The sequence below is a fragment of the Lissotriton vulgaris genome, chromosome 11, assembly GCF_964263255.1.
Source record: "Lissotriton vulgaris chromosome 11, aLisVul1.2, whole genome shotgun sequence".
NCBI lineage: Eukaryota > Metazoa > Chordata > Amphibia > Caudata > Salamandridae > Lissotriton > Lissotriton vulgaris.
The window spans coordinates 3,263,195-3,287,591 of NC_141699.1; the positions used below are offsets into that span (position 1 = coordinate 3,263,195).

General features: G+C 49.4%; 1 protein-coding gene and 1 long non-coding RNA gene across 3 annotated transcripts in view; one reads left to right on the forward strand and one right to left on the reverse strand.

The window, feature by feature from the left end:
- The window catches only part of ARVCF (ARVCF delta catenin family member), a 771,519-nt gene that overhangs the window by 702,181 nt on the left and 44,941 nt on the right, over positions 1 to 24,397 (forward strand). For both annotated transcript variants that reach the window (XM_086942623.1, XM_086942624.1), the window contains 3 exons: positions 11,945 to 12,072; positions 14,691 to 14,841; positions 17,327 to 17,519. In XM_086942623.1, coding sequence (XP_086798749.1) covers positions 11,945 to 12,072; positions 14,691 to 14,841; positions 17,327 to 17,519 — 472 coding nt within the window. The remainder of the gene's footprint in view (positions 1 to 11,944; positions 12,073 to 14,690; positions 14,842 to 17,326; positions 17,520 to 24,397) is intronic.
- LOC147678866 (uncharacterized) lies at positions 17,325 to 18,788 on the reverse strand. Its single transcript, XR_015300854.1, has 2 exons — positions 18,365 to 18,788; positions 17,325 to 17,965 (listed from the first exon to the last, which is right to left on the reverse strand). It is a non-coding gene; the product is annotated as an uncharacterized LOC147678866 (long non-coding RNA).

The window sequence follows — 24,397 nt, forward strand, 5'->3', positions numbered from 1 at the left end:
CTCAAGCACATTTGAGAAAGAGGTGGCTTGGCGAATACATCTCTGGGAGTAGCCAGACAAGTCTCTTTGCACAGATACATCTCTCTCCCTGCATTCACATAGGCACAGTCACCCTGCACTCATAGACCCATTACTCACCCTTCCCTGACACATTACTAAGCCAGCAATCACCCATCCACATCACTCACTCTGGGCTCACACAGGTACACTGCTCACCCTGCACTCACACAGACATCACTCACCCTGGATTCACACAGGCACACTGCTCACCCTGCACTCACACAGACATCACTCACCTTGCACTCACACAGGCACACTGCTCACCCTGCACTCACACAGACATCACTCACCCTGCACTCACAAAGACATCACTCACCCTGGACTCACACAGGCATCACTCACCCTGGACTCACACAGGCATCACTCACCCTGGACTCACACAGGCACACTGCTCACCCTGCACTCACACAGACATCACTCACCCTGCACTCACACAGGCATCACTCACCCTGGACTCACACAGGCACACTGCTCACCCAGCACTCACACACACATCACTCACCCTGCACTCACACAGACATCACTCACCCTTCACTGCACTGCACTCAATAGGTTTCCTTTATTACAGCCTGTCTAGGCCTGGCATTGCCTGGTGACAGACTACAGTAGATAATACCACGTCTGCTGGGGCCTCTGAGCAGGTGGGGGTGCTTAGCACAGACCCGAGAATGCAAGCAACCTCCCCACAGACACTGGCGTTATTGTAGTTGTAGGCTGTTAGTCACTGCATGCGAAGACGTTCAGCAATTGCCCCCAGCCGTGTTTGCGCCCCGAAGACTGACATCATTCAACCACGATCTGTTAGAGCCAGGTAAACCAAAACAAACATCGACAAATAAGTTTCCTGGCTCCCCATGAACTTGTCTCCAAAAGGTAGTAATGGGCTAAAATCTAAATGCGCTTTATTTTCATCTGGTATTCCATCAAAGAAGAACCTGTTCCCCTGACTCGCCCTCTCCCCCCTCCAACTTTCTCTCTCCTCTCTGGGTGTGCTGTGTTACTAGAAGCCCTTTGCAGATGTGTAGAAAGAGGTTAATACGTGTGTATCAAGGCAGATGTAATACTTTCAATGGGAGAGTACAGGCAATCCCCAGAGACACGTAATGCTTTTAATTGAAGAGTGCTGGCACTATTCAAAAACTAGCAGGTACTCTGGTACAGAGTACCTGCACTTCTATTTTTCCATTTCAAGCACAGGATGTATGTGTTACTCGGACCTGTAGCTTAATACAAATAACGTGCCGATTGCAGCTATAAACGTTTAACTAACCTCAGACGATGACAATCCGAGTGAACCTCTTTCCTACTAGTGATTTTTAGTAACACGCAGATCTCTCTGCAGCGGGTGTGTTATCCCGCTGAACTACCAACACCTGCAGTCCTTTATGTTCATGTCCCAGCATGGCACGTCGCTCCGTCACCCTGGCAACATTCTGTTTTATGAAGAATTTCTCTAGCTGGAAAGGAAGCTGGCTTGACCTCATGCTTGGGCCTGTCATAAAATCTTTTACCATCTGCAACTCTGCAGACGATGCTTCCACTTGGCTGCTCCAACCTGCCGGCCACACTACAGAGCCCGAGGCACCAGGGCCTCGGATATTGCCATCAGATGAGGGAGAAAAGCGGTTCCGTGCCAGAAATCTATCTATAAATATACTGCTGCGAGCATGCAGGATTGAAAAGAAAATGCGGCCGATTCCCGAATCACTCAAAACTCCGTTTCTAGTCTTAACCTGGGTGAACAGCCTTTAATGGCGGGCTCTAATTCGCCGGCATTACGGGGTGGGGGTTGGGGGGATTGGAAATGAGGGACAACCAATATATTTTAAATAAAATCGTATAATAAACTTACCAGAGACTCCGTCCCGATTCCCGCCGTCCTCGTTTTGAAGTCCTGTCCTGCTGCAGCACGTCATCAGGAAGGCGGCGCGACAGGCAGCCTCCCTCTCCACTGCCGCAGATTGATTGGTGCGGCCGGCTGCCCCAGGTGACGTAGTTTTCTGTCGTATGCTGCTGCTGCAGCATACAGAGAACAGGGAGAGTTGAGGCCAGGGGGGGGTGGCTTGGGGGAGTGGCTTTCCCACTGTAGTTAATACTGTCTGTTTGGGCACCGGCCTCAGGCTGTCCAAACAGTCAGTATTAACAATAGTGGGCAAGCCACTCCCCCAAGCCACTCCCCCTGCCCTCGAGTAACACTCCCACTGTAAACACGGAAACTGTTCTGCTTTCTCGCCGTGCGAGAAGGCACAAACAAATGCTAGTTATCATATTATATAACTTATATAATATGATAACTAGCATTTGTTCTGCCTTCTCGCACGGCGAGAAAGCAGGGGGGGCGGCGCCCAAACGCCCCCATGTAAGAACCGCCACTGCAATAGTGATGCTTCTCCGTGCTTCAAGGAGCAGTGAGGCCAATAGTGATGCTTCACCTGGCTTCAAGGAGCAGCGAGGCCAATAGTGATGCTTCACCTAGCTTCAAGGAGCAGCTGGGCCAATAGTAGGGCTTTTCTTGGCTTCAAGGAGCAGCGAGGCCAATAGTGATGCTTCATCTGGCTTCAAGGAGCAGAGAGGCCAATAGTGATGCTTCACCTAGCTTCAAGGAGCAGCTGGGTCAATAGTAGGGCTTTTCTTGGCTTCAAGGAGCAGCGAGGCCAATAGTGATGCTTCATCTGGCTTTGTGGAGCAGCGAGGCCAATAGTGATGCTTCGCCTGGCTTCAAGGAGCAGTGAGGCCAATAATGATGCTTCTCCTGGCTTCAAGGAGCACCGAGCCCAATAGTGGGGCTTTTCTTAACTTCAAGGAGCAGAGAGGCCAATAGTGATGCTTCACCTAGCTTCAAGGAGCAGCTGGGTCAATAGTAGGGCTTTTCTTGGCTTCACAGAGCAGCGAGGCCAATAGTGATGCTTCATCTGGCTTTGTGGAGCAGCGAGGCCAATAGTGATGCTTCGCCTGGCTTCAAGGAGCAGTGAGGCCAATAATGATGCTTCTCCTGGCTTCAAGGAGCACCGAGCCCAATAGTGGGGCTTTTCTTAACTTCAAGGAGCAGTGAGGCCAATAGTGATGCTTCGCCTAGCTTCAAGGAGCAGCAAGGCCAATAGTGGGGCTTTTCTTGGCTTCAAGGAGCAGCGAGGCCAATAGTGATGCTTCGCCTGGCTTCAAGGAGCAGCGAGGCCAATAGTGATGCTTCACCATGCTTCAAGGAGCAGCGAGGCCAATAGTGATGCTTCACTGTGCTTCAAGGAGCAGCAAGGCCAATAGTGGGGCTTTTCTTGGCTTCAAGGAGCAGTGAGGCCAATAGTGATGCTTCACCTAGCTTCAAGGAGCAGCGTGGCCAATAGTGGGGCTTTTCTTGGCTTCAAGGACCAGCGAGGCCAATAGTGATGCTTTGCCTGGCTTCAAGGAGCAGCGAGGCCAATAGTGATGCTTCACGGTGCTTCAAGGAGCAGCGAGGCCAATAGTGATGCTTCACAGTGCTTCAAGGAGCAGCGAGGCCAATAGTGATGCTTTGCTTGGCTTCAAGGAGCAGCAAGGCCAATAGTGGGGCTTTTCTTGGCTTCAAGGAGCAGCGAGTCCAATAGTGATGCTTTGCCTGGCTTCAAGGAGCAGCGAGGCCAATAGTGATGCTTCTCCGTGCTTCAAGGAGCAGCGAGGCCAATAGTGGGGCTTTTCTTGGCTTCAAGAAGCATCTCAAGTGTAAACTGTAATGCTTGTTGTAAGAACAGGACTCTGGGCGTTGTTCCTGCGAGGACCAGGAACAAGCTTCGGACCCTTGATCTACTGCTCTGACCTGCTCTGGAAGAATAAGTCGTCTCTCGGTTTGTTATTGTGTCGATGTCTGTCACAACTACGTCCCCATCTCCTTGGAGTCTCTTTCACTCACAGATGCGGTCTCTTGTAAGCATGGGCGGAAAATCCGTTCTGCTCGCGGATTTTGCGGATTTTCGGTAAATTCGCAATCCACGAACACTCGCGAATTTACCGAAAATCCGCAAATTCGCACGCAGCCAATTTTTTTGCTTGGTGATACAGTATTGCGGCGTGCGGCATTCACTTACCGTCATTCAGCGTTTGCCGAGTTGTTTTTCTCGATATTTTGCGAGTGCTGCGCCATTTTGGATCTTGTTGCGGGATCCCGCGGGAGTTTGGCGAGGCATCGCGAGAGTTCGCAATTGCGAACATGTAGATGCGGCGGGCAGCAACAATCTCGCACTCGCGAAATGACAAAATTTGCAATTCTGCACAAGAAATCCACAAGCAAGCAGCATAAACCTTCTGAAAAAGATGATTTTTATCAGAATAACTCCTCAGGTTGACATTTGCCTGCACTTTTTTGGATTTGAGGCCTTTTTGACTTTCTTTGGATCACTTTTGGATTAGAAATCAACTTTCACAAGTAAGTTTGTTTGGGGCATTACAGTTGCTGTTCTGCAGAAAAACGAGTTTTGCAAAACTGAAAGCACTCAGCAGGTGCAAAAGTGCACTCATCATTAGTAACCATTCCCTGTAGTGCTTCCTAAGGGGCCCCTCCAGAGTTCAGTTGCCTATGTTTGTTTGGGGCATTACAGTTGCTGTTCTGCAGAAAAACGAGTTTTGCAAAACTGAAAGCAGTCAGCAGGTGCAAAAGTTCAAACTCATCATTAGTAACCATTCCCTGTAGTGCTTCCTGAGGGGCCCCTCCAGAGTTCAGTTGCCTACTTGCAACTATTCTATGACCATGCTCTGACCCTCACAGCAGGCTCATAGAATAGCTACAAGTAGGCCACAAAGGTCCTGGGAAAAAAAATTACACTGCAACAGAAAGCAAATTACAGATAAGGAAGCAGGTGCCAGACTGGAATTTTAAAACAGTGACACATTAATAAATCAACCCCAAATTAATTCATGTCAGTTGAAGCAGGGCAGGTGTGCTTGCTCCCCCCCCCCCCCCCCCATAATCTACAGTGATGAATCAGAGGGTGGCAGTGATGTACCAGAGGGTGGCATTGGTAAATCAGAGGGTGGCAGTGGTGAAACAGAGGGTGCTGTGAACCTGTGATGATGAACCAGACGTAGAAACAACAAAGTCGCGACCGTTGCGAGCCGAAAAGTAAGTTCGCAATTGCGAACGGGTACAAAACCCTCGCGAACTGGCAGAAACCCTTGCGAACACACAAAAAAAATCCGCAAATTCGTGAGAATTCGCGGATTTTGCGGATTGAGAGTTCGCAAATACGCAAATTCGCGAACGCCAGATTCGCAAAATTCGCCCATGCTTAGTCTCTTGTCCTGGTCTCTGTCAGAGCCCCCTTCCCTCCAGCCTCGTCTGATGTCTCACAGTCCGTGGAGTCTCTTCCACTCACTGATGCCGTCTCTTGTCCTGTGAATAGCTGTCTCTCACCGCCGTCCTGCCTCTCCTCCTGCTTCGCCTGATATCTCACAGTTCTGGGAGTCTCTTCCACCGACAGATGCCGTCTCTTGTCTTGTGATTGTGACTGCAACCGCCCCCGCTACCCCACACCCCGCCCCGTGTCCAGGCGTGCCTGAATCCCGAGTGTGTAGTTTACCAGGAATGTAATACACTCTAATTTCCAAAACCGCTGTAATCCGTCAATACTTAGATAAAAAAACATAATACAAAATGCTGACATTCCTGTTCGAAAATAAGCCCTGAGCGGCCTTTAAATTGATTTTATTTGTCCGTGTTCCACTCTAAGAAAGGATTTGCAAACTAGTAAATATTTTCCCCGGAAAGAGGATTAACGGGGTCTGGTGACTTAGTGGACTAATGCATCCACTGCAGGGGTCTGTGTTCGACCTCATGGTCACAGGTTCAAATCCTGGCGTGCACACTCCGCCTCTCATCCTTTCTGAGGTCGATAACATGAGTACCATTGAGTTGGGTAACAATAAACATCTGTTATTCAAAGCCAAGATACCCCATTGGTAGCGAAAGTGCACTTTACAAATACACATGTTATGTTATGAAGCGGCCAAGAAATAACTGGCCCCGGCCTCTGTCTGCAGAAGGCCCCGGCCTCTGTCGCAGAAGGCCCCGGCATCTGTGGAGGGAAGGCCCCGGCCTCTGTCGGCAGAAGGCCCGGCATCTGTTGGCGGAAGCCAGATGTTGAAAGATTTTTGAGTTCAAAATAATTTTAAGATTTTTAAATATTAAAATGGAGGGTAGTGGGTGTCGGTGTATTTTAAACATTCTTGGTGGATTGGCGGGTTTTACTTCACAGGGCACCAGTTACTGTGATTATTGTTTATGGATTTCCTCCTGCGTTGGAGTGCATTTCTGATTTTCTAGGAATTCTCAAAGGTTTTCAGAATTATGCATCGGGTGCTTCAACAGTCCTGGTTACCCAGTTTCTCTGGAAACGTTTGAGAATTCCCATGTACATTTCCAACCATTTTCAGGGTGGAAAAGTTTATAAGTAATTAAAAACAAAATAAGTTTGTGGATATTCCAAGCCCCTGACTTCCTGGTCTCGCACCTTTACATTGTCTTCGGACCAATCAGTGGCTTGCAATATCCTTACAACACACAGTAGTACGTACCTTACCAAGTATTAACTATGGCCCAGGTGGGCAGTGCTGATTTTGTCAGCCTCTGAATGATGAAAGCTCAAATCATCCCTGTTGTCAGTCTAGCTTTTCACTTAGAATTCATACATAAATAGAAGGTGATTTAAGGATTCATGGTGACAAAGATTTATTCTTTGGGTGAGGTCATGTAAGGGTGTTAGCAGCTGAGTTCTTGCAAAGGACACTTACAAAAAATGTTTGCACTATATACAATCTAGGTACACAGTACTAAAATATATATATTGAAAGCTACTGTTTTATTTTAATACTCTAAATATCTTTGCACATTTTGCAGCAGTCTGGCTTACACTGTGTGTAAACAGTTTTAAAATGATGACTTGCATATTCATAGTGCTTCCTGCCGCAGGTTGGGACCTCGTCGTAACACTAGACACAACTCGCTATTGTCCACTGTGCCAACCGTAACTCTGGTTAGAAACACAAATATCTTCGTGGATTGTATTGAATTGTATTGAAACATTAATATAATGATATTTTGGGCTCTAAAGTTTTTTACTACATGGGCAGCACGCTACACTGTGTAGGGTGTGTGGTTGAAGGGTGTTGTGTGTTGTCTTTGTTTGTGGTCCTATGTTGGAAGTGTTTCCTTGTCGTGTTTGATGACCTCAGATGTGTGGTTATGTTATGGTGCGCAGCGCTTAGCAGAGTAGTGGGTGTGACAGGCATACGAGCAGTGCATGATTATTATGTTTTTTTAAGTTTAAAGTTTATTTAAAAGAAAGAGATAAACAGTTTATGATTTTTAGTAAGCTGGCAGGTTTAGCATTTTAACCGATTGAGATTTCACAACGTAAGAACAGGGCCACTGGAAAAAAAAAAAAGAACAGGGCCACTGGAATTATGAGTGTGTCCGCAGCATTTTCCCCATAATTATAGATTTGCCACATTTGACACATAATCAATCATCTGCTGCTAAATCTGCCGATTTTAACCCAAAAAAAGTTTCTTTCATAAACGGTTTAGAAGTTACTAAAGATGCAGCAACACGTGTCTGCACAGTGGAAGGCTCTATGCAAAGGTGACAGGTCACTCTGTTGCTTATTGATATATTTGAGTGTCCAACTACAGATAGCGGCGGACCACATTCAGTACTAACGAGGTGCAACCAATGCCCAGACAATGTTAACAAGAGTGAAAATGACAAAAGATTCAAGCAATGCTATCAAAACATGTGCTGCATCACGCCGCATGATTTGCATTTTCTTGCCGCAAATTTTACTCAACCCTGCAACGTATCGCCCCCCCCCACACCAAAATTAAAGTGGCCTTGCATAAGAGTGAGTTTCCAACTAATTAGTTTAATGTGCATTTTTTGCTATTTAAGGTGAGTGCATTGTTTTCAATTTTGTTACCCGACAGTGAAAGACCACCAAATAAATACTTGCGGCATATTTGGTCTTTTTGAGTTACATCTTTGGCCCCGCCTCCACGCTTTCTGACCACGCCCCCACTGCACTCAGAATCAACATTTCCATAAATGTTTTATGGACTCGAGATGGTGATTACCGCCCTATAAAGCAAAGGCCTTCATTGCCTGCTAGTACGGAGCCGGCAGGGCTGGGGTTACTGCACCATCTCACATGCAGTCCTGGGAGAGCAGAGCACGCATGACGTGATACCTGCCTCTTCTGGCAGTTTCCTTGCATTTGACACACCTGTGGCGCACCGAGCGGGGGGCCAGAACCCCTTGAACCGGATGCTGTGACGTTGGTTTCAAAAAGTGGCCCAGGGGAGGCGTGTCACAAAATCCTACCTGACTTTGGGGGGAGGTGTGTCACAAAATCCTACCTGGCTTTGAGGGGAGGCGTGTTGCAAAATCCTACCTGGCTTTGGGTAGGGGGGGATCACAAAATCCTACCTGGCTTTGGGGGGAGGCGTGTCACAAAATCCTACCTGGCTTTGGGGGGAGGCGTGTCACAAAATTCTAATTGACTTTGTGGGGAGGCGTGGCACAAAATGCTACCTGGCTTTGGGGGGAGGCCTGTCACAAAATACTACCTGGCTTTGTGTGGAGGCGTGGCACAAAATCCTAATTGACTTTGTGGGGAGGCGTGTTGCAAAATCCTACCTGGCTTTGTGGGGAGGGGTGTCACAAAATCCTACCTGGCTTTGGGTGGGGGGGTCTTGGGTAGGGGGGGTCACAAAATCCTACCTGGCTTTGGGGGAGGCGTGTCACAAAATTCTAATTGACTTTGGGGGGGGGGCGTGTTGCAAAATCCTACCTGGCTTTGTGGGGAGACGTGTCACAAAATTCTACCTGGCTTTGTGGGGAGGCATGTCACAAAATCCTAATTGACTTTTTGGGGAGGCGTGTCACAAAATCCTAATTGACTTTTTGGGGAGGCGTGTCACAAAATCCTAATTGACTTTTTGGGGAGGCGTGTCACAAAATCCTAATTGAATTTTTGGGGAGGCGTGGCACAAAATTCTAATTGACTTTGGGGGGAGGCGTGTCACAAAATCCTACCTGGCTTTGTGGGGAGGCGTGTTGCAAAATCCTACCTGGCTTTGGGGGGAGGCGTGTCACAAAATCCTACCTGGCTTTGGCGGGAGGCGTGTCACAAAATACTACCTGGCTTTGGCGGGAGGCGTGTCACAAAATACTACCTGGCTTTGTGTGGAGGCGTGTCACAAAATACTACCTGGCTTTGGGGGGAGGCGTGTCACAAAATACTACCTGGCTTTGGGGGGAGGCGTGTCACAAAATACTACCTGGCTTTGGCGGGAGGCGTGTCACAAAATACTACCTGGCTTTGTGTGGAGGCGTGTCACAAAATACTACCTGGCTTTGGGGGGAGGCGTGTTGCAAAATCCTACCTGGCTTTGGGGGGAGGCGTGTCACAAAATCCTACCTGGCTTTGGCGGGAGGCGTGTCACAAAATCCTACCTGGCTTTGGCGAGGCGTGTCACAAAATACTACCTGGCTTTGTCTGGAGGCGTGTCACAAAATACTACCTGGCTTTGTGTGGAGGCGTGTTGCAAAATCCTACCTGGCTTTGGGGGAGGCGTGTCACAAAATCCTACCTGGCTTTGGCGGGAGGCGTGTCACGAAATACTACCTGGCTTTGGCGGGAGGCGTGTCACAAAATACTACCTGGCTTTGTGTGGAGGCGTGTCACAAAATACTACCTGGCTTTGGGGGGAGGCGTGTCACAAAATACTACCTGGCTTTGTGGGAAGGCGTGTCACAAAATACTACCTGGCTTTGGCGGGAGGCGTGTCACAAAATACTACCTGGCTTTGGGGGGAGGCGTGTTGCAAAATCCTACCTGGCTTTGGGGGGAGGCGTGTCACAAAATCCTACCTGGCTTTGGCGGGAGGCGTGTCACAAAATCCTACCTGGCTTTGGCGAGGCGTGTCACAAAATACTACCTGGCTTTGTGTGGAGGCGTGTCACAAAATCCTACCTGGCTTTGGCAGGAGGCGTGTCACAAAATACTACCTGGCTTTGTGTGGAGGCGTGTCACAAAATCCTACCTGGCTTTGGCGGGAGGCGTGTCACCAAATACTACCTGGCTTTGTGTGGAGGCGTGGCACAAAATACTACTTGGCTCTGGGGGAGACGTGTCACAAAATCCTACCTGGCTTTGGGGGGAGGCGTGTCACAAAATCCTACCTGGCTTTGGCGGGAGGCGTGGCACAAAATCCTAATTTACTTTTTGGGGAGGCGTGTCACAAAATCCTACCTGGCTTTGTGTGGAGGCGTGGCACAAAATCCTAATTTACTTTTTGGGGAGGCGTGTCACAAAATACTACCTGGCTTTGTGTGGAGGCGTGGCACAAAATCCTACCTGGCTTTGTGTGGAGGCGTGGCACAAAATCCTAATTTACTTTTTGGGGAGGCGTGTCACAAAATACTACCTGGCTTTGTGTGGAGGCGTGGCACAAAATACTACCTGGCTTTGTGTGGAGGCGTGGCACAAAATCCTACCTGGCTTTGTGGGGAGGCGTGTCACAAAATCCTACCTGGCTTTGTGGGGAGGCGTGTCACAAAATCCTACCTGGCTTTGTGGGGAGGCGTGTCACAAAATCCTACCTGGCTTTGTGGGGAGGCGTGTCACAAAATACTACCTGGCTTTGGGGTGGGGGGAGAGGGGGGGTTCACAATTCATCCTGGCTTTGGGGGTGGGGGAGGGGAGCACAAAATCCTACCTGGCTTTTTTTTTTTGTTGGGGGGGGGGGGGGCGTATCACACAATCCTACCTGTCTTTGGCGCAATGCAGTGCACGTTGGAAATGCCGAAGTTGCTTGTGGGAGAACCCTTGGTGGCAGCTTTTCAGCGCTGCAGGGTGTGAGTTTCCTCAGTGAAAGGGGATTCAAGCTTTGGTTTCAATTGTAATGCATGATACAAAACGGAAATCTTAAGAGTCACACGAGAAAATGATGTGTATGTATCATAGAGAAGGATTGACCCTCGAGTCTGGGGTCTGTTGACCTCTGCGGGGGCCGGAAGGATGCTCCAGTTGCCATGGAAACCGCCGCGTTACCCGAGGCAGAGCACAGTTTTCATGACCTTGCCTTTCACACTTGAGGGTCGAGGACTGTGCTGCTCGTGGAGCTCTGGCGCCATCGCATGGACATTCTGGCGAACTTCTTCTTTAGCAAATTGTAAAGTGCGGGAAAATAATTTGGTCATTTGCAAAAACAGTTTATTTCATTCGTTGTACGCTCAAATGGCATTTTAGAGATCCTTGCAGCAAGCCTGTGTCTTCCTAGTTCATCTTTTGAGTGTGTTTATATATTTTTGTAGTTGTCTTAACAATAGTTCTTTGGCCTGCACCCGAGCCTGGTCCATATAATTTGGGCTAAGCATGTCACTTAATACAAAGATGATTTAACATAGGCCTTTGCCCAGACCTACGACAGGCTGCTGCTACTGGCAACCTTGAGGGGCAGTAGTGGTGTTTGTCACGGAGCCTGCCCTGCCCCAGTGGTAATCTATATTCTGGAAGGTTCTACCTTCTACAGGAGTATCTAAATATTCTGGTGTTTTTTTCTCATTTGTTTGCTCAGCACAAAAGATTAGGGTTCTATTTCGATAGAATTTGTGTCCTACCGATAAACTGTTCTGTCACATAGTAAGAAAGCTCAGTGGGTTGAGAACCCCGCTGCAGAGTTCTTGGTATGACAGGGTTGAGTCCAAGCAGCGTCGACTAGAGCTTCTATCATGAGCCTGCTACATAATGGTAGTTCTGGAGCAGGATTTGCATAGCACCTAGATACACTGGGGGGGTTATTCTTCGCTATTTAAGTACAGCTGCCATCACCACTGAGCGCGCTCTGCTGTTTCTTGCAGGCTTCGAGCTGCTGTATCAGCCAGAGGTGGTCCGGCTCTACCTCTCCATCCTGACCGAGAGCCAGAATTTCAACACCCTGGAGGCTGCGGCGGGCGCCCTGCAGAACCTCAGCGCCGGCAGCTGGACGGTGAGCAGGGAAGGGACTGGGGAGAATGGAGATGAAGGGGCTGTGACAGGTGGAGAGTGGGTTCCAGGGAGTGGTCTGTGGGTTGCAGGAGGTGTGAGTGGGCTGTGGCAGTCTTCCTTCAGAACCAGAGGTCAGGCGGAGGCTGAGAGGGGCTTCTGAGAGGAAGGAGTCAAAGAGGTCTGATAGGTGGTGAGTGGAATGTTGTGCACAGTGAGTGGGCTCTGGTTAGCTGCTGTAGTGAGTGGGCTAAGGCCTCGCCGCAGTTCCGCGTATCCAAAGATCCACCATGGGAGGTAGATCCTTCGCCTACTTGGCGGCCAAGACCTGGAACTCACTCCCCACTCACCTCTGCCTTACACAGAACCACATCTCCTTCAGAAAAGAACTTAAAACCTGGCTATTCGATAAATAATGAACCCCCTCCCTAAGCGCCTTGAGACCCTCTGGGTGAGTAGTGCACTATATAAATTCTTGAACTTGAACGTGGCGCGCGCGTGACTGGGCAGTGAGGAGTGCACTGCTGAAACTGAAAAAGGACAACTGGACGGTGAGCAGGCCTTTTCCACGGAGGCTTATAAGAGGGTCACTGGTGGGTGCTGTGTGGGCTGTGGCAGAGTTAGTGGGATCTCTGGCGAATGGTCTGTGGCACAAGGTTAGGCTATGGCAGGTGCTGGGCGGGCACTGGCAGGCAGTGAGAGGCTGTGATGAGGCAGGGTATCAGGAATAGGGTGAAGAGGGGGCTCATACAGTTGATGAGTGGGTCCACTGTGGCAGGCGGTTTGTAGCCTGTGGCAGGCAGTAAGTAGGCTGTGCCGGTGGTGAGTGGGTTCTGGCAGGTGGTGAGCGGGCATTTGTGGATTTATAGTTGTCATGGCTGGGGACTGGGATGTGGCAGGCAGTAAATGTGCTGAGACAGCCAGCAAGTCTACTGTGGCAGGCGGTTTGTAGACTGTGGCAAGCGGCGAGTAGGCTGTGGCCAGTAGTGAGTGGGTTACGGTGGACAAAGTGGACTGTGGGGAGTGGGTTGAAGTGGACAGAATGGACTGTGGTGAGGTTGGTTGTGATGGGTGGTGAGTGGGTTATGGTGGACAGAGTGGACTGTGGGAAGTGGGTTGAAGTGAACTGTGGTGAGGTTGGTTGTGATGGGTGGTGAGTGGGTTATGGTGGACAGAGTGGACTGGGGGAGTGGGTTGAAGTGAACTGTGGTGAGGTTGGTTGTGATGGGTGGTGAGTGGGTAATGGTGGACAGAGTGGACTGTGGGGAGTGGGTTGAAGTGAACTGTGGTGAGGTTAGTTGTGATGGGTGGTGAGTGGGTTATGGTGGACAGAGTGGACTGTGGGGAGTGGGTTGAAGTGAACTGTGGTGAGGTTGGTTGTGATGGGTGGTGAGTGGGTTATGGTGGACAGAGTGGACTGTGGGGAGTGGGTTGAAGTGAACTGTGATGAGGTTGGTTGTGATGGGTGGTGAGTGGGTTATGGTGGACAGAGTGGACTGTGGGGAGTGGGTTGAAGTGAACTGTGGTGAGGTTGGTTGTGATGGGTGGTCAGTGGGTTATGGTGGACAGAGTGGACTGTGGGGAGTGGGTTGAAGTGAACTGTGGTGAGGTTGGTTGTGATGGGTGGTGAGTGGGTTATGGTGGACAGAGTGGACTGTGGGGAGTGGGTTGAAGTGAACTGTGGTGAGGTTGGTTGTGATGGGTGGTCAGTGGGTTATGGTGGACAGAGTGGACTGTGGGGAGTGGGTTGAAGTGAACTGTGGTGAGGTTGGTTGTGATGGGTGGTCAGTGGGTTATGGTGCAGAGTGGACTGAGGTTAGTGGGTTGAGGTGGACAGAGTGGACTGTGAGTGAGTGTACTTGTGGTGGGTGGTTGGAAGGATGGGGGTGTGGCTCTGAACAGGTGGTGAGTAAAGGTTTGGCTGGCGATGAGTGGTGGCCTAGTCTTCCATAGGTGGGGCTCTCGCAGATGGAGGCTAGGGCTCCGGAGAGTGCCCAGATGGGCTCTGGTACGTAGGGCTTTGACCAGCCACAGCCCGTGGAGGGATCGATGCAGGTCGCGCTACGAAATTCGTTTTATTTATGTAATTGTTTACTTACCTCCAAACATCCATATTCCGGTGTTTACTACCCCACACCCTGCCCCTCTCCCGCCCTTTCTGCCCCACGGAAATCCTGCCACGCGGCTGGCTTTGACGTGTGGAAGGTGCTGAGTTTGGTTCTGGCGGGCTCTGAATGGTGCTCTGGGGGAGAATGGCTCTGTGTCGCACACCACATTTATTGATCTGTGAGGGCAGCGCGGGTTCTGTCTAGACTAGCAGTGAGATGGTTTTTGGTGGGCACTTGAAGTGCTGTGGTGGACTGTGAGAGGGGCTTTGTTGGGCAGGAGGCGGGGTTGTGTGTGGCGTGGGTTTCTAAACATACCCTTTCTTGTGTCCAGGGTGGTTGGCAGGTGGGCAGAAGAGATTGACTCTTGAGTACTCTCTCACACATGATGAGAATTGAAGATGGCTGAGGGTGAAGAGAAGGGTTGCCCCCAGGTCCTGCCCTCCCACAGGTGGACAGCTCCTGGGAGATTTGCAGCTGGTTAATGCCTGTGCTTCCTTCCTTTCCACCCTATTAGTGGGCCACATATATCCGGGCCACCGTGCGGAAGGAGCGAGGTCTGCCCGTGCTTGTAGAACTTCTCCAGTCGGATTCGGACAAGGTGGTACGAGCGGTGTCCATCGCACTCAGAAACCTCTCCATGGATCGGCGCAACAAGGATTTATTAGGTGTGGATTAGATGTATCAGGTGGACCAATGCACGACTGTAAGCATCAGCGCCTCCTGCGAACTGACCCCCCCTGTGCTCTAGCCACTGCTACTGTCCCTGTGACCTAGTCTGCTCAACTGTCCCTGTGAGAGTCTGCCCAACTGTTCCTGTGCCCTAGCATGTACACCTGTCCTATTGCAATAAAAAGTGCACCTATCCAAGCACCCTAGTATGCGCAGCAATCCATGTGCCCTAGTCTGGACATCCATCCATGTGCCCCACTCTGCGTAACCATCCATGAGCCCTGGTCTGCGCAACCATCCATGAGCCCTAGTCTGCGCAACCATCCATGTGCCCCAGTCTGCACAACCATCCATGTGCCCTAGTCTGCACAACCATCCATGTGCCCAAGTCTGCACAACCATCTATGTGCCTTAATCTGCGTAACCATCCATGTGCCCTAGTCTGCGCAACCATCCATGTGCCCTAGTCTGCGCAACCATCCATGTGCCCAAGTCTGCACAACCATCTATGTGCCTTAATCTGAGTAACCATCCATGTGTCCTAGTCCCCGCAACCATCCATGTGCCCAAGTCTGCGCAACCATCTATGTGCCCAAGTCTGCGCAACCATCCATGTGCCCTAGCCTGTGCAATCATCCATGTGCCCTAGTCTGCACAACCATTCATGTGCCCTAGCCTGTGCAATCATCCATGTGCCCTAGTCTGGACAACTATTAATGTGGCCTTGTCTGCGCAACCATCCATCAACCATCCATCAGCCCTAGCCTGCAAAACTATTCAACTGCCTTAGCCTGCGAAGCCATCCATATTCCCCAGGCCTGTGCAGCTATTCAAGTGTCCTAGCCTTTCTGTGCTGTAGCCTGTCGAACCATCCCAGTTCTCTATCCTTTCTGTGCCTGAAAGTCCCTGTGCCCATCTACATTTGTACCTGAGCTTTCCAAGGCTTACTATACCTGAACCTCTCTGTGCCCTCCCCTTTTATTCCCAAACCACCCTTCGCCCTAGTCTTTCTGTGCCAGAACCAATGTGTGCCCGAGCCTTTTACACCTTACACTCCCAGCGCTCTAGCATATCTGCTCCTGACCGCTGTTTCCTGGCCTTGTGTGCCTGAGTCTCCTTGTGCCCTAGGTTGTCTGTAGCCGACCTTCCCGGTGACCAAGTCTCCCTGTGCTCTAGCCGTTCTGTGCCTGAATCACCCAGTGCCCTAGTCGTTCTGTGCCTGGGTCTCCCTGTGCTCTAGCGTTTGTGTCTGGGTCTCCCTGTGCCCTTGTGTTTCTGCAGGCTGTAAGGGTCGGCTCGGCCTCCGGTGCCTTGGCTGGACTCTGTTAACATAAAGTACGGGTGCACTTTGGACCACTAGATGGCACTGCTGTGCAGTGCGCTTTGAAAGTGTGAATCAGGGTATGTTCAGGTTGCCCCTCCCCCATGCTCCTGGCCCACCCCCTTGAGTCACTAGCCACTGTCTGTACATTCAGACCCAGTCACCTGCTTCTAATCCTGTCCACGAGCAGTCCGCCTCTTTCCGGGCTGCCTCATGTGAATGAAGACCCCGCCTGAGCGGCTCCCCAGGAGATGGTGGGCTCTGCCTTGAACCGCAGAGGACCAGCTGCACCAAAGAGAGCCCTAGTACTGAGTGCCATTCCAGATGGTATACTATGGTATACAAAAAGGTAATGCGTGGTAAAGCAGGCTGAAGTCTGATTTGCATATGGCTTGAGTCAAATCTGAGGTGGCACGGTGTGCAAAATAAGGATGGACTGGGATGAGGCCAAGTAATTACCATTGGTTGAGATTAATTCAACCATTTCATCCATCACTTTTCTGTATGCGTATTGTCACCCTAAGTGGGACGGGTACGCCCAGACATGTGTCCTGTGCACACTTTGTCACTGGAACCAAGCTATACCTGGCTGATGATCCCTAAGTAGCTAGGGCAAACAGATCCTGGGTTGCTTGTGTTCTGGTTCAGGGAGGACATTGTCTGGCAGTTCAGTCTGAGCTGTTCTTATTGGAGCAGGATCAAGACTAATTTGCATATAGCTGGTCCAGACTGAGGTAGCATTGTTTGCAAAATAACGATGGACTAGGATGTGGCCCGAGTAATTACCATTGGCTGATATTATTTCAAGCATACCAGCCATCACTTATATGTACACTCTAGTAGGCCAGATGGTACACACCTCCCAAACTTATTTCCATCTTCCATGTCCTGAACGTGAGGGTCTCTGGTGTGTTGGGGTAACGTGTCAGGTGCCTTCTAAGCCTATTAGCCTCTGTCCCCTGGATACTGACCTGTCCCTCTCTCTCTCCCTCCACCTGTTCTTTATCAGCAGCCCCCAGGATTCAGCGCATAGTGTTCAGTACATGCAAAGATAAATAACTCTTGACACCTATCTGCACTTTCTCCTCTAGGCCATGATCCCGTCACAGTTGGTTTTGGCGGTTTACAAAAGTTTCAATAAATACATCTGTGTGTTCCAGGGAGCTACGCCATGGACGAGCTGGTGAGGAATTTGCCGGGTGGGCAGCAGAGGCCAGCCAAGAACCTCGAGGAGGACACAGTGGTGGCGGTGCTGAACACCATTCACGAGATTGTCACCGACAGCTCTGAAAATGCCCGGTCCTTGATTCAGACCCAGGGCGTGGAGAAGCTGGTGACCATCAGTAAGTCCAGGTGAGTCTGTGACAGCTAAAAAAAAAAAAAAAAATGCAACATGGTATCCACTGCAGTGTGCTGAAAAGTGAAACTCACTGCAGTTTAGTCCCAGTGACATATTAGCACAAAGTAAGAATTACTGCAACATAGTAATTGAAAGTAAATTGGGCTCCAGTACACGAATAAAAATGAAGACTTGCTGCAGCGTACTGGCAACAAGGGAGTCTCACTGTAAACCAAAACATGCGGCCACATACTCATTGAAAGTAACCCCTGCTCTAGCATATTAGCAGAAAGCAAGAACCTTTGCAGCGTACTAGTAGAAAGCAAAACATACTGCAGCATACTAGAAGAAACAAGAGCCACTGCAGCGTACTATCAAAAAGGAAAGCATGCTGAAGAAACCAGAAGAAAGCAAGAACCACTGCAGCGTACTAGCCGATATCAAAACATACTGCAACATACTACAAGAAATCAAAACATGCTGCAGCGTACTAGCAGAAATCAAAACATGCTGCAGCGTTCTACAAGAAAGCAAGAACCACTGCAGCATACTAGTAGAAACTAAAACATGCTGCAGCATACTAGAAGAAAACAAGAATCACTGCAGCGTACTATCAAAAAGGAAAGCATGCTGAAGAAACCAGAAGAAAGCAAGAACCACTGCAGCGTACTAGCAAAAAGAAAACATACTGAAGCGTAACAGAAGAAAGCAAGAACCACTGCAGCGTACTATCCGATATCAAAACATACTGCAACATACTACAAGAAATCAAAACATGCTGCAGCGTACTAGCAAGAATGAAAACATGCTGCAGCGTACTACAAGAAATCAAGAACCACTGCAGCATGCTACAGAGTACTGAAGAAAGCAAAAACCACTGCAGCGTACTAGCAAAAAGAAAACATGCTGAAGCGTACCAAAAGAAAGCAAGAACCACTGCAGCGTACTAGCCGATATCAAAACATACTGCAACATACTACAAGAAATCAAAACATGCTGCAGCGTACTAGCAGAAATCAAAACATGCTGCAGCATTCTACAAGAAAGCAGGAACCACTGCAGCATACTAGTAGAAACCAAAACATGCTGCAGCATACTAGAAGAAAACAAGAACCACTGCAGCATGCTACAGAGTACTAGAAGAAAGCAAAAACCACTGCAGCGTACTAGCAAAAAGCACAACATGCAAAAGCTATTAGAAGAAAGCAAGAACCACTGCAGCATTAGCAGAAACCAAAACATGCTGCACCATACTAGAAGAAAGTAAGAACCACTGCAGCATGCTACAGAGTACTAAAAGAAAGCAAGAACCACTGCACCATACTAGCAGAAAGCAAAACATGCTGCACCATACTAGAAGAAAGTAAGAACCACTGCAGCATGCTACAGAGTACTAAAAGAAAGCAAGAACCACTGCACCATACTAGCAGAAAGCAAAACATGCTGCAGCATACTAGAAGAAAGCAAGAATCACTGCAGCATACTAACAGAAAGCAAAATATGCTGCAACATACTCGAAGAAAGCAAGAACCACTGCAGCGTACTAGCAAAAAGAAAAACATGCTGAAGCGTACCAGAAGAAAGGAATAATCACTGCTGCGTACTAGCAAAAAGGGAAGCATGCTGAAGAAACCAGAAGAAAGCAAGAACCACTGCAGCGTACTAGCTGATATCAAAATTTACTGCAACATACTACAAGAAATCAAAACATGCTACAGCGAACTAGCATAAATCAAAACATTCTGTAGCGTACTAAAAGAAAGCAAGAACCAGTGCAGCATACTAGTAGAAACCAAAACATGCTGCAGCATACTAGAAGAAAACAAGAACTACTGCAGCATACTAGCAGAAAGCAATATTTTCTGAAGTGTACGAATTGAAAGGAAAGCACCGTGAAGCGTACCAGCAGAAAGTGAGACTCATTGCAACATACTTGCAGAAAGCATGTAGCGCTAGAGCATGGCCACTGAAAGCAAAACCCGCTGCAAGATGTTTGCAGAACGCAAGGCCGAATGCTGTGTGCTAGCAGAAAGAAAACAAGTGCTGCAATGGACAAAACTTTGGAGATTTTGACCTGATAGGGGAATAGAACCCCCCCCCCCACCCCCCCCCCCCCCCCCTCACAGTGTTCACACTGGCCTGCTGAGAATTCTAGGTCAATGGACCTCACCCTTTTAATGTTGCTGGGTCTTTCTGCAGCTTTCGACAACCTTGACCATGTCAACATATACCAACAACCTTTCTCTTCTTTGCTGTCAGAATGTCAGGTTGAGATCAGTTCGGTTGGTGGGGGTGCACCATCGCCCCCTGCCAAATCTTACCCGATTTAACTTTGGGTTCCAGTCTTTCCTCTCTTTTATTCAACATTTATGTTCCGCAATTGCATGAGCTTCTTTGTGCATCAAAGGTGAAATTCCACAGTACGCAGCACTCAGGTCATTATTTCTCTGTCTGAAAATCCTGCACAAGGCCATAGCAATGCGAAGTAGGCTTTCAGAGAAGTTCATTACTGGTAGAACAATTCTAGATTATCTAAATAGGGACTTCCGTTTTAGAAACTATTAAATGCTCGGCTCTTCCAGAATGGGTCCCTTTAAATCTCCTTAGCGAGTTTGTGCTGCACTTTCAGCCCTGGGATGCCTACGGGTTACTATGTGCTCTATAAGTGCTTTATAGAATAGAATAGCCTTAACTCAGCAACACGAGTTCCTGATGGTCGGTAGAGATACAGACCATCTGAAAAAGCGGCAGTGATCAGTGGAATGTTTGCAAGTTAACGGTGTAGAAACACCAGTGAAATAAAGATCTTGGGTGGCGTGTGATTGTAACTCTGCACCTTTGCAGTAGTTAACATCCACTTCCACAGTCAACAGTTTCCATCTCTAAAAGGAATGGACCGGCTACCTTTGATGGCCCTAGTGACGTTGTAGGTTCTCACACTGACGGAAATGTCCATTTTCCAGTCACCCCCACAGTACCCAGAATGTGTCTTTCAACAACCTAGTGGTCAAGCTTTCCTTACTCGAGCCAGCGTTCTGTGGAACACGCCACCGTATCAGTTGAAGCACTCGAAACAGGTACTCCCATTCAGAAAAGTCTTGGAAAGTCTATTTTTTTAGTTCGAACTTCGATCTATTATGACTTGCATTCTGCAGTGCATGGTTACCCCAGTGTCTTTAGTACTGTGCGTATCTGATAAAGCAGGCGCGCAACACACATAGGGCTCAAATGGCTGCGTCCCCCCGTCGTGTGTCCGCCCAGGCTGAGACCGCTTCAGAGGCACACACACAGTCAGTTTTTGAGCTGCTGGCGGCTGGCTGGTCTGGCGTCCCTCTTATTGCAGCCGCACCCGAGAACTTCACAGGTCTTTAAAAGATCATTTGCTTGTTAACAAGGCTTTCTTGTTTTTTCACCCCTTCTTAGAGCCCCTGCATCTCCACTCTGCCTACTGCTGGAAGACTTAGCCCCCACCCCCCAAAGTTTTTATTAGCCCACCGAAATGTGGCTCTAGTTGCGCCTCTGTGTTGAAGACTAGTAGACGCAAGACCTGCTTGGTTGTATTAGCACAAAGGAAGTCGCGTAAACAGGAGCGTAACACAGGCCCCTGCAGCCCCCGCTGTGCGGGTGGGGCCGAGCTGTAGGCGGCCCCTCAGCACAGTACTGAGGCCTGAGAGCTCCGGATTAAATCTGGAGTAGGAGCCCCTCCGTAAACATTGCAGGGGGGCCCCCTCAACTTTTGTTACGCCAATGCGCGTAAATACACAATAAGACACGCTTGGGAAGGAAGGGCTCTGCTTCTGCATCGCAGCGTCTTCTAGCCCTCGGCCTGTGCAGTGGAAGCTGATGGTCCCCGGTCCCAAATTTGGTTCAGATGGATCGTTTGTGGTTAGTCGGTGTTGGATTCTTCTGATGGCGATGTGTACGCGGAGTAGGCAGGTGTACCGTGGTACCGCTCCTGGCTGATCAAGTCCAGGAATTAAATATCCTGGTCCGGGGTTAGCCTGTAGCATTGTTGACTTGTGTCTGTAGACTGGATAGAAGATAGTTTTTGTCCATCTCTACATGTTCTGAGCATATAGTATTTTTTTTTCATTTTATTTATTATTTTCAATTACAAAAACACCTTTTGTGACAATTGTATAGTTGCAGCAAATATAAAGAACAGTAAGACACATAATTGTTCTGCTGGCACAGTGAGGAGACCTGTTACACACTATATCCAAATCAGTATCTGAGAACAGTGCCCACCTGGCACACCTGGCATTTATTACCATAGTGAGTCGGGCTGCTGCAACCTCGGTGGATCTAGAGCAGGGGTCTCCAAACCGGTCCTGGAGGGCCGGATCCATGCCAGATTTTTAAAATGACTACATGTATCTCAATGGGGATATCCCAAAAATCTGGCATGGATCCGACCCTCCAGGACCGGTTTGGAGACCCCTGATCTAGAGGGAAGGGAAGCAGCATAGTGCAAAACGCAATCAAACAGTAACAGTGTTTGTAATGTGTACCTGACATGGAGGCATGGCAATCCTGTAAATACGGTCCCGAGTGCTGCAGGTAAGTGTGGAGGGGTTGCCAGATACTACGTGGGCGCGATGTGGGTGGCTGCATCAAGGCATATAGCTCACTAGTTGTGTCCAAAATATGAGGCTTTTAAGCTACTGCACAGCAGTGTGGCGACGAGTGCTGCCCCAACACTGCGCAATCTCCTGCTTCCCCAACAAAAGTGCAATTGCGGCAAAGCACCGGAACTCCTTTGGAATGCCATGCACACAGGGCACAAGTCCTATAAAAAGAAGTGGGGGGACTGACAATATGCAAATGACCGCATGAAGTCACGTGCTGAACGTGTGTCCCGTTGTCTGAAAATTACACCGGGACACGTTCAGCTTATTTTTTGTGGGGCCCAAGTTCTTGGCAGGCGGGCCAGCGTCCACCCTGTGAAACGAGTGGGGGGACGCTGTGTACCTGCGTGTACCCCCGACTCGAGCCCTGCATGCACATATCCTAGTACCGCCAGCACGAGCTTTGTCGTCAGCACTACCTCCAACATCTGAGAAAGATGTGTAAAGATGTAAAACCCGTAACTGCTGATGTGTGGGCACGTCCATGCTAAGTGAAAGAAGTCTGCCTCCTCAGCACTACATTTGGGAGATGTCGAGGGGCGGGCGGGATCAATCCTGACCATGAGGCTGCCAGTCTTATAGGTGTGTTGGGGGAATTTAAAATGCAGCAGTTTATGATTGGGGGAGATGGTAACACCAGATGTCATCGGGCAAAGGGTGCTGCGTATGAATTGGCTCTGGGCCTAGCTTGGTCTCTCTGAGTGGGTCTGTCTTCCATGTGAATGGGTTCTAGACCTGACTCCGTCTTGGTTAGGGTGTGCAGGGGGTCTCCTCTATGTGAATGGGTTCTAGGTCTGACTTGATCTCTCTGTGAGCAGGTGCAGGGTCTCTCCTCTGTTAATGGGTTCTACGTATGACTCTGTCTCTGTTAGCAGGTGCAGGGTCTCTCCTCTATGTTAATGGGTTCTAGGTATGACTCTGTCTCTGTTAGGGTCTGCAGGGTCTCTCCTCTATGTTAATGGGTTCTAGGTATGACTCTGTCTCTGTTAGGGTCTGCAGGGTCTCTCCTCTATGTTAATGGGTTCTAGGCCTGACTTGATCTCTCTGTGAGCGGGTGCAGGGGGTCTCCTCTATGTTAATGGGTTCTAGGTATGACTCTGTCTCTGTTAGCAGGTGCAGGATCTCTCCTCCATGTGAATGGGTTCTAGACCGGACTCTGTCTCGGTTAGGGTCTGCAGGGTCTCTCTTCTATGTGAATGGTTCTAGGCCTGACTTGATCTCTCTGTGAGCGGGTGCAGGGGGTCTCCTCTATGTGAATGGGTTCTAGACTGGACTCAGTCTTGGTTAGGGTCTGCAGGGTCTCTCCTCTATGTGAATGGGTTCTAGGCCTGACTTGATCTCTCTGTGAGCAGGTGCAGGGTCTCTCCTCTATGTTAATGGGTTCTAGGTATGACTCGGTCTCTGTTAGCAGGTGCAGGGTCTCTCCTCTATGTGAATGGTTCTAGACCTGACTTGATCCCTCTGGTAGCAGGTGCAGGGTCTCTCCTCTATGTGAATGGGTTCTAGACTGGACTCGGTCTTGGTTAGGGTCTGCAGGGTCTCTCCTCTATGTGAATGGGTTCTAGGCCTGACTTGATCTCTCTGTGAGCAGGTGCAGGGTCTCTCCTCTATGTTAATGGGTTCTAGGTATGACTCGGTCTCTGTTAGCAGGTGCAGGGTCTCTCCTCTATGTGAATGGGTTCTAGGCCTGACTTGATCTCTCTGTGAGCAGGTGCAGGGTCTCTCCTCTATGTTAATGGGTTCTAGACCGGACTCGGTCTCTGTTAGCAGGTGCAGGGTCTCTCCTCTATGTGAATGGGTTCTAGGCCTGACTTGATCTCTCTGTGAGCAGGTGCAGGGTCTCTCCTCTATGTTAATGGGTTCTAGGTATGACTCGGTCTCTGTTAGCAGGTGCAGGGTCTCTCCTCTATGTGAATGGTTCTAGACCTGACTTGATCCCTCTGGTAGCAGGTGCAGGGTCTCTCCTCTATGTGAATGGGTTCTAGACTTGACTTGGTCTTGGTTAGGGTCTGCAGGGTCTCTCCTCTATGTGAATGGGTTCTAGGCCTGACTTGATCTCTCTGTGAGCAGGTGCAGGGTCTCTCCTCTATGTTAATGGGTTCTAGGTATGACTCGGTCTCTGTTAGCAGGTGCAGGGTCTCTCCTCTATGTGAATGGGTTCTAGGCCTGACTTGATCTCTCTGTGAGCAGGTGCAGGGTCTCTCCTCTATGTTAATGGGTTCTAGACCGGACTCGGTCTCTGTTAGCAGGTGCAGGGTCTCTCC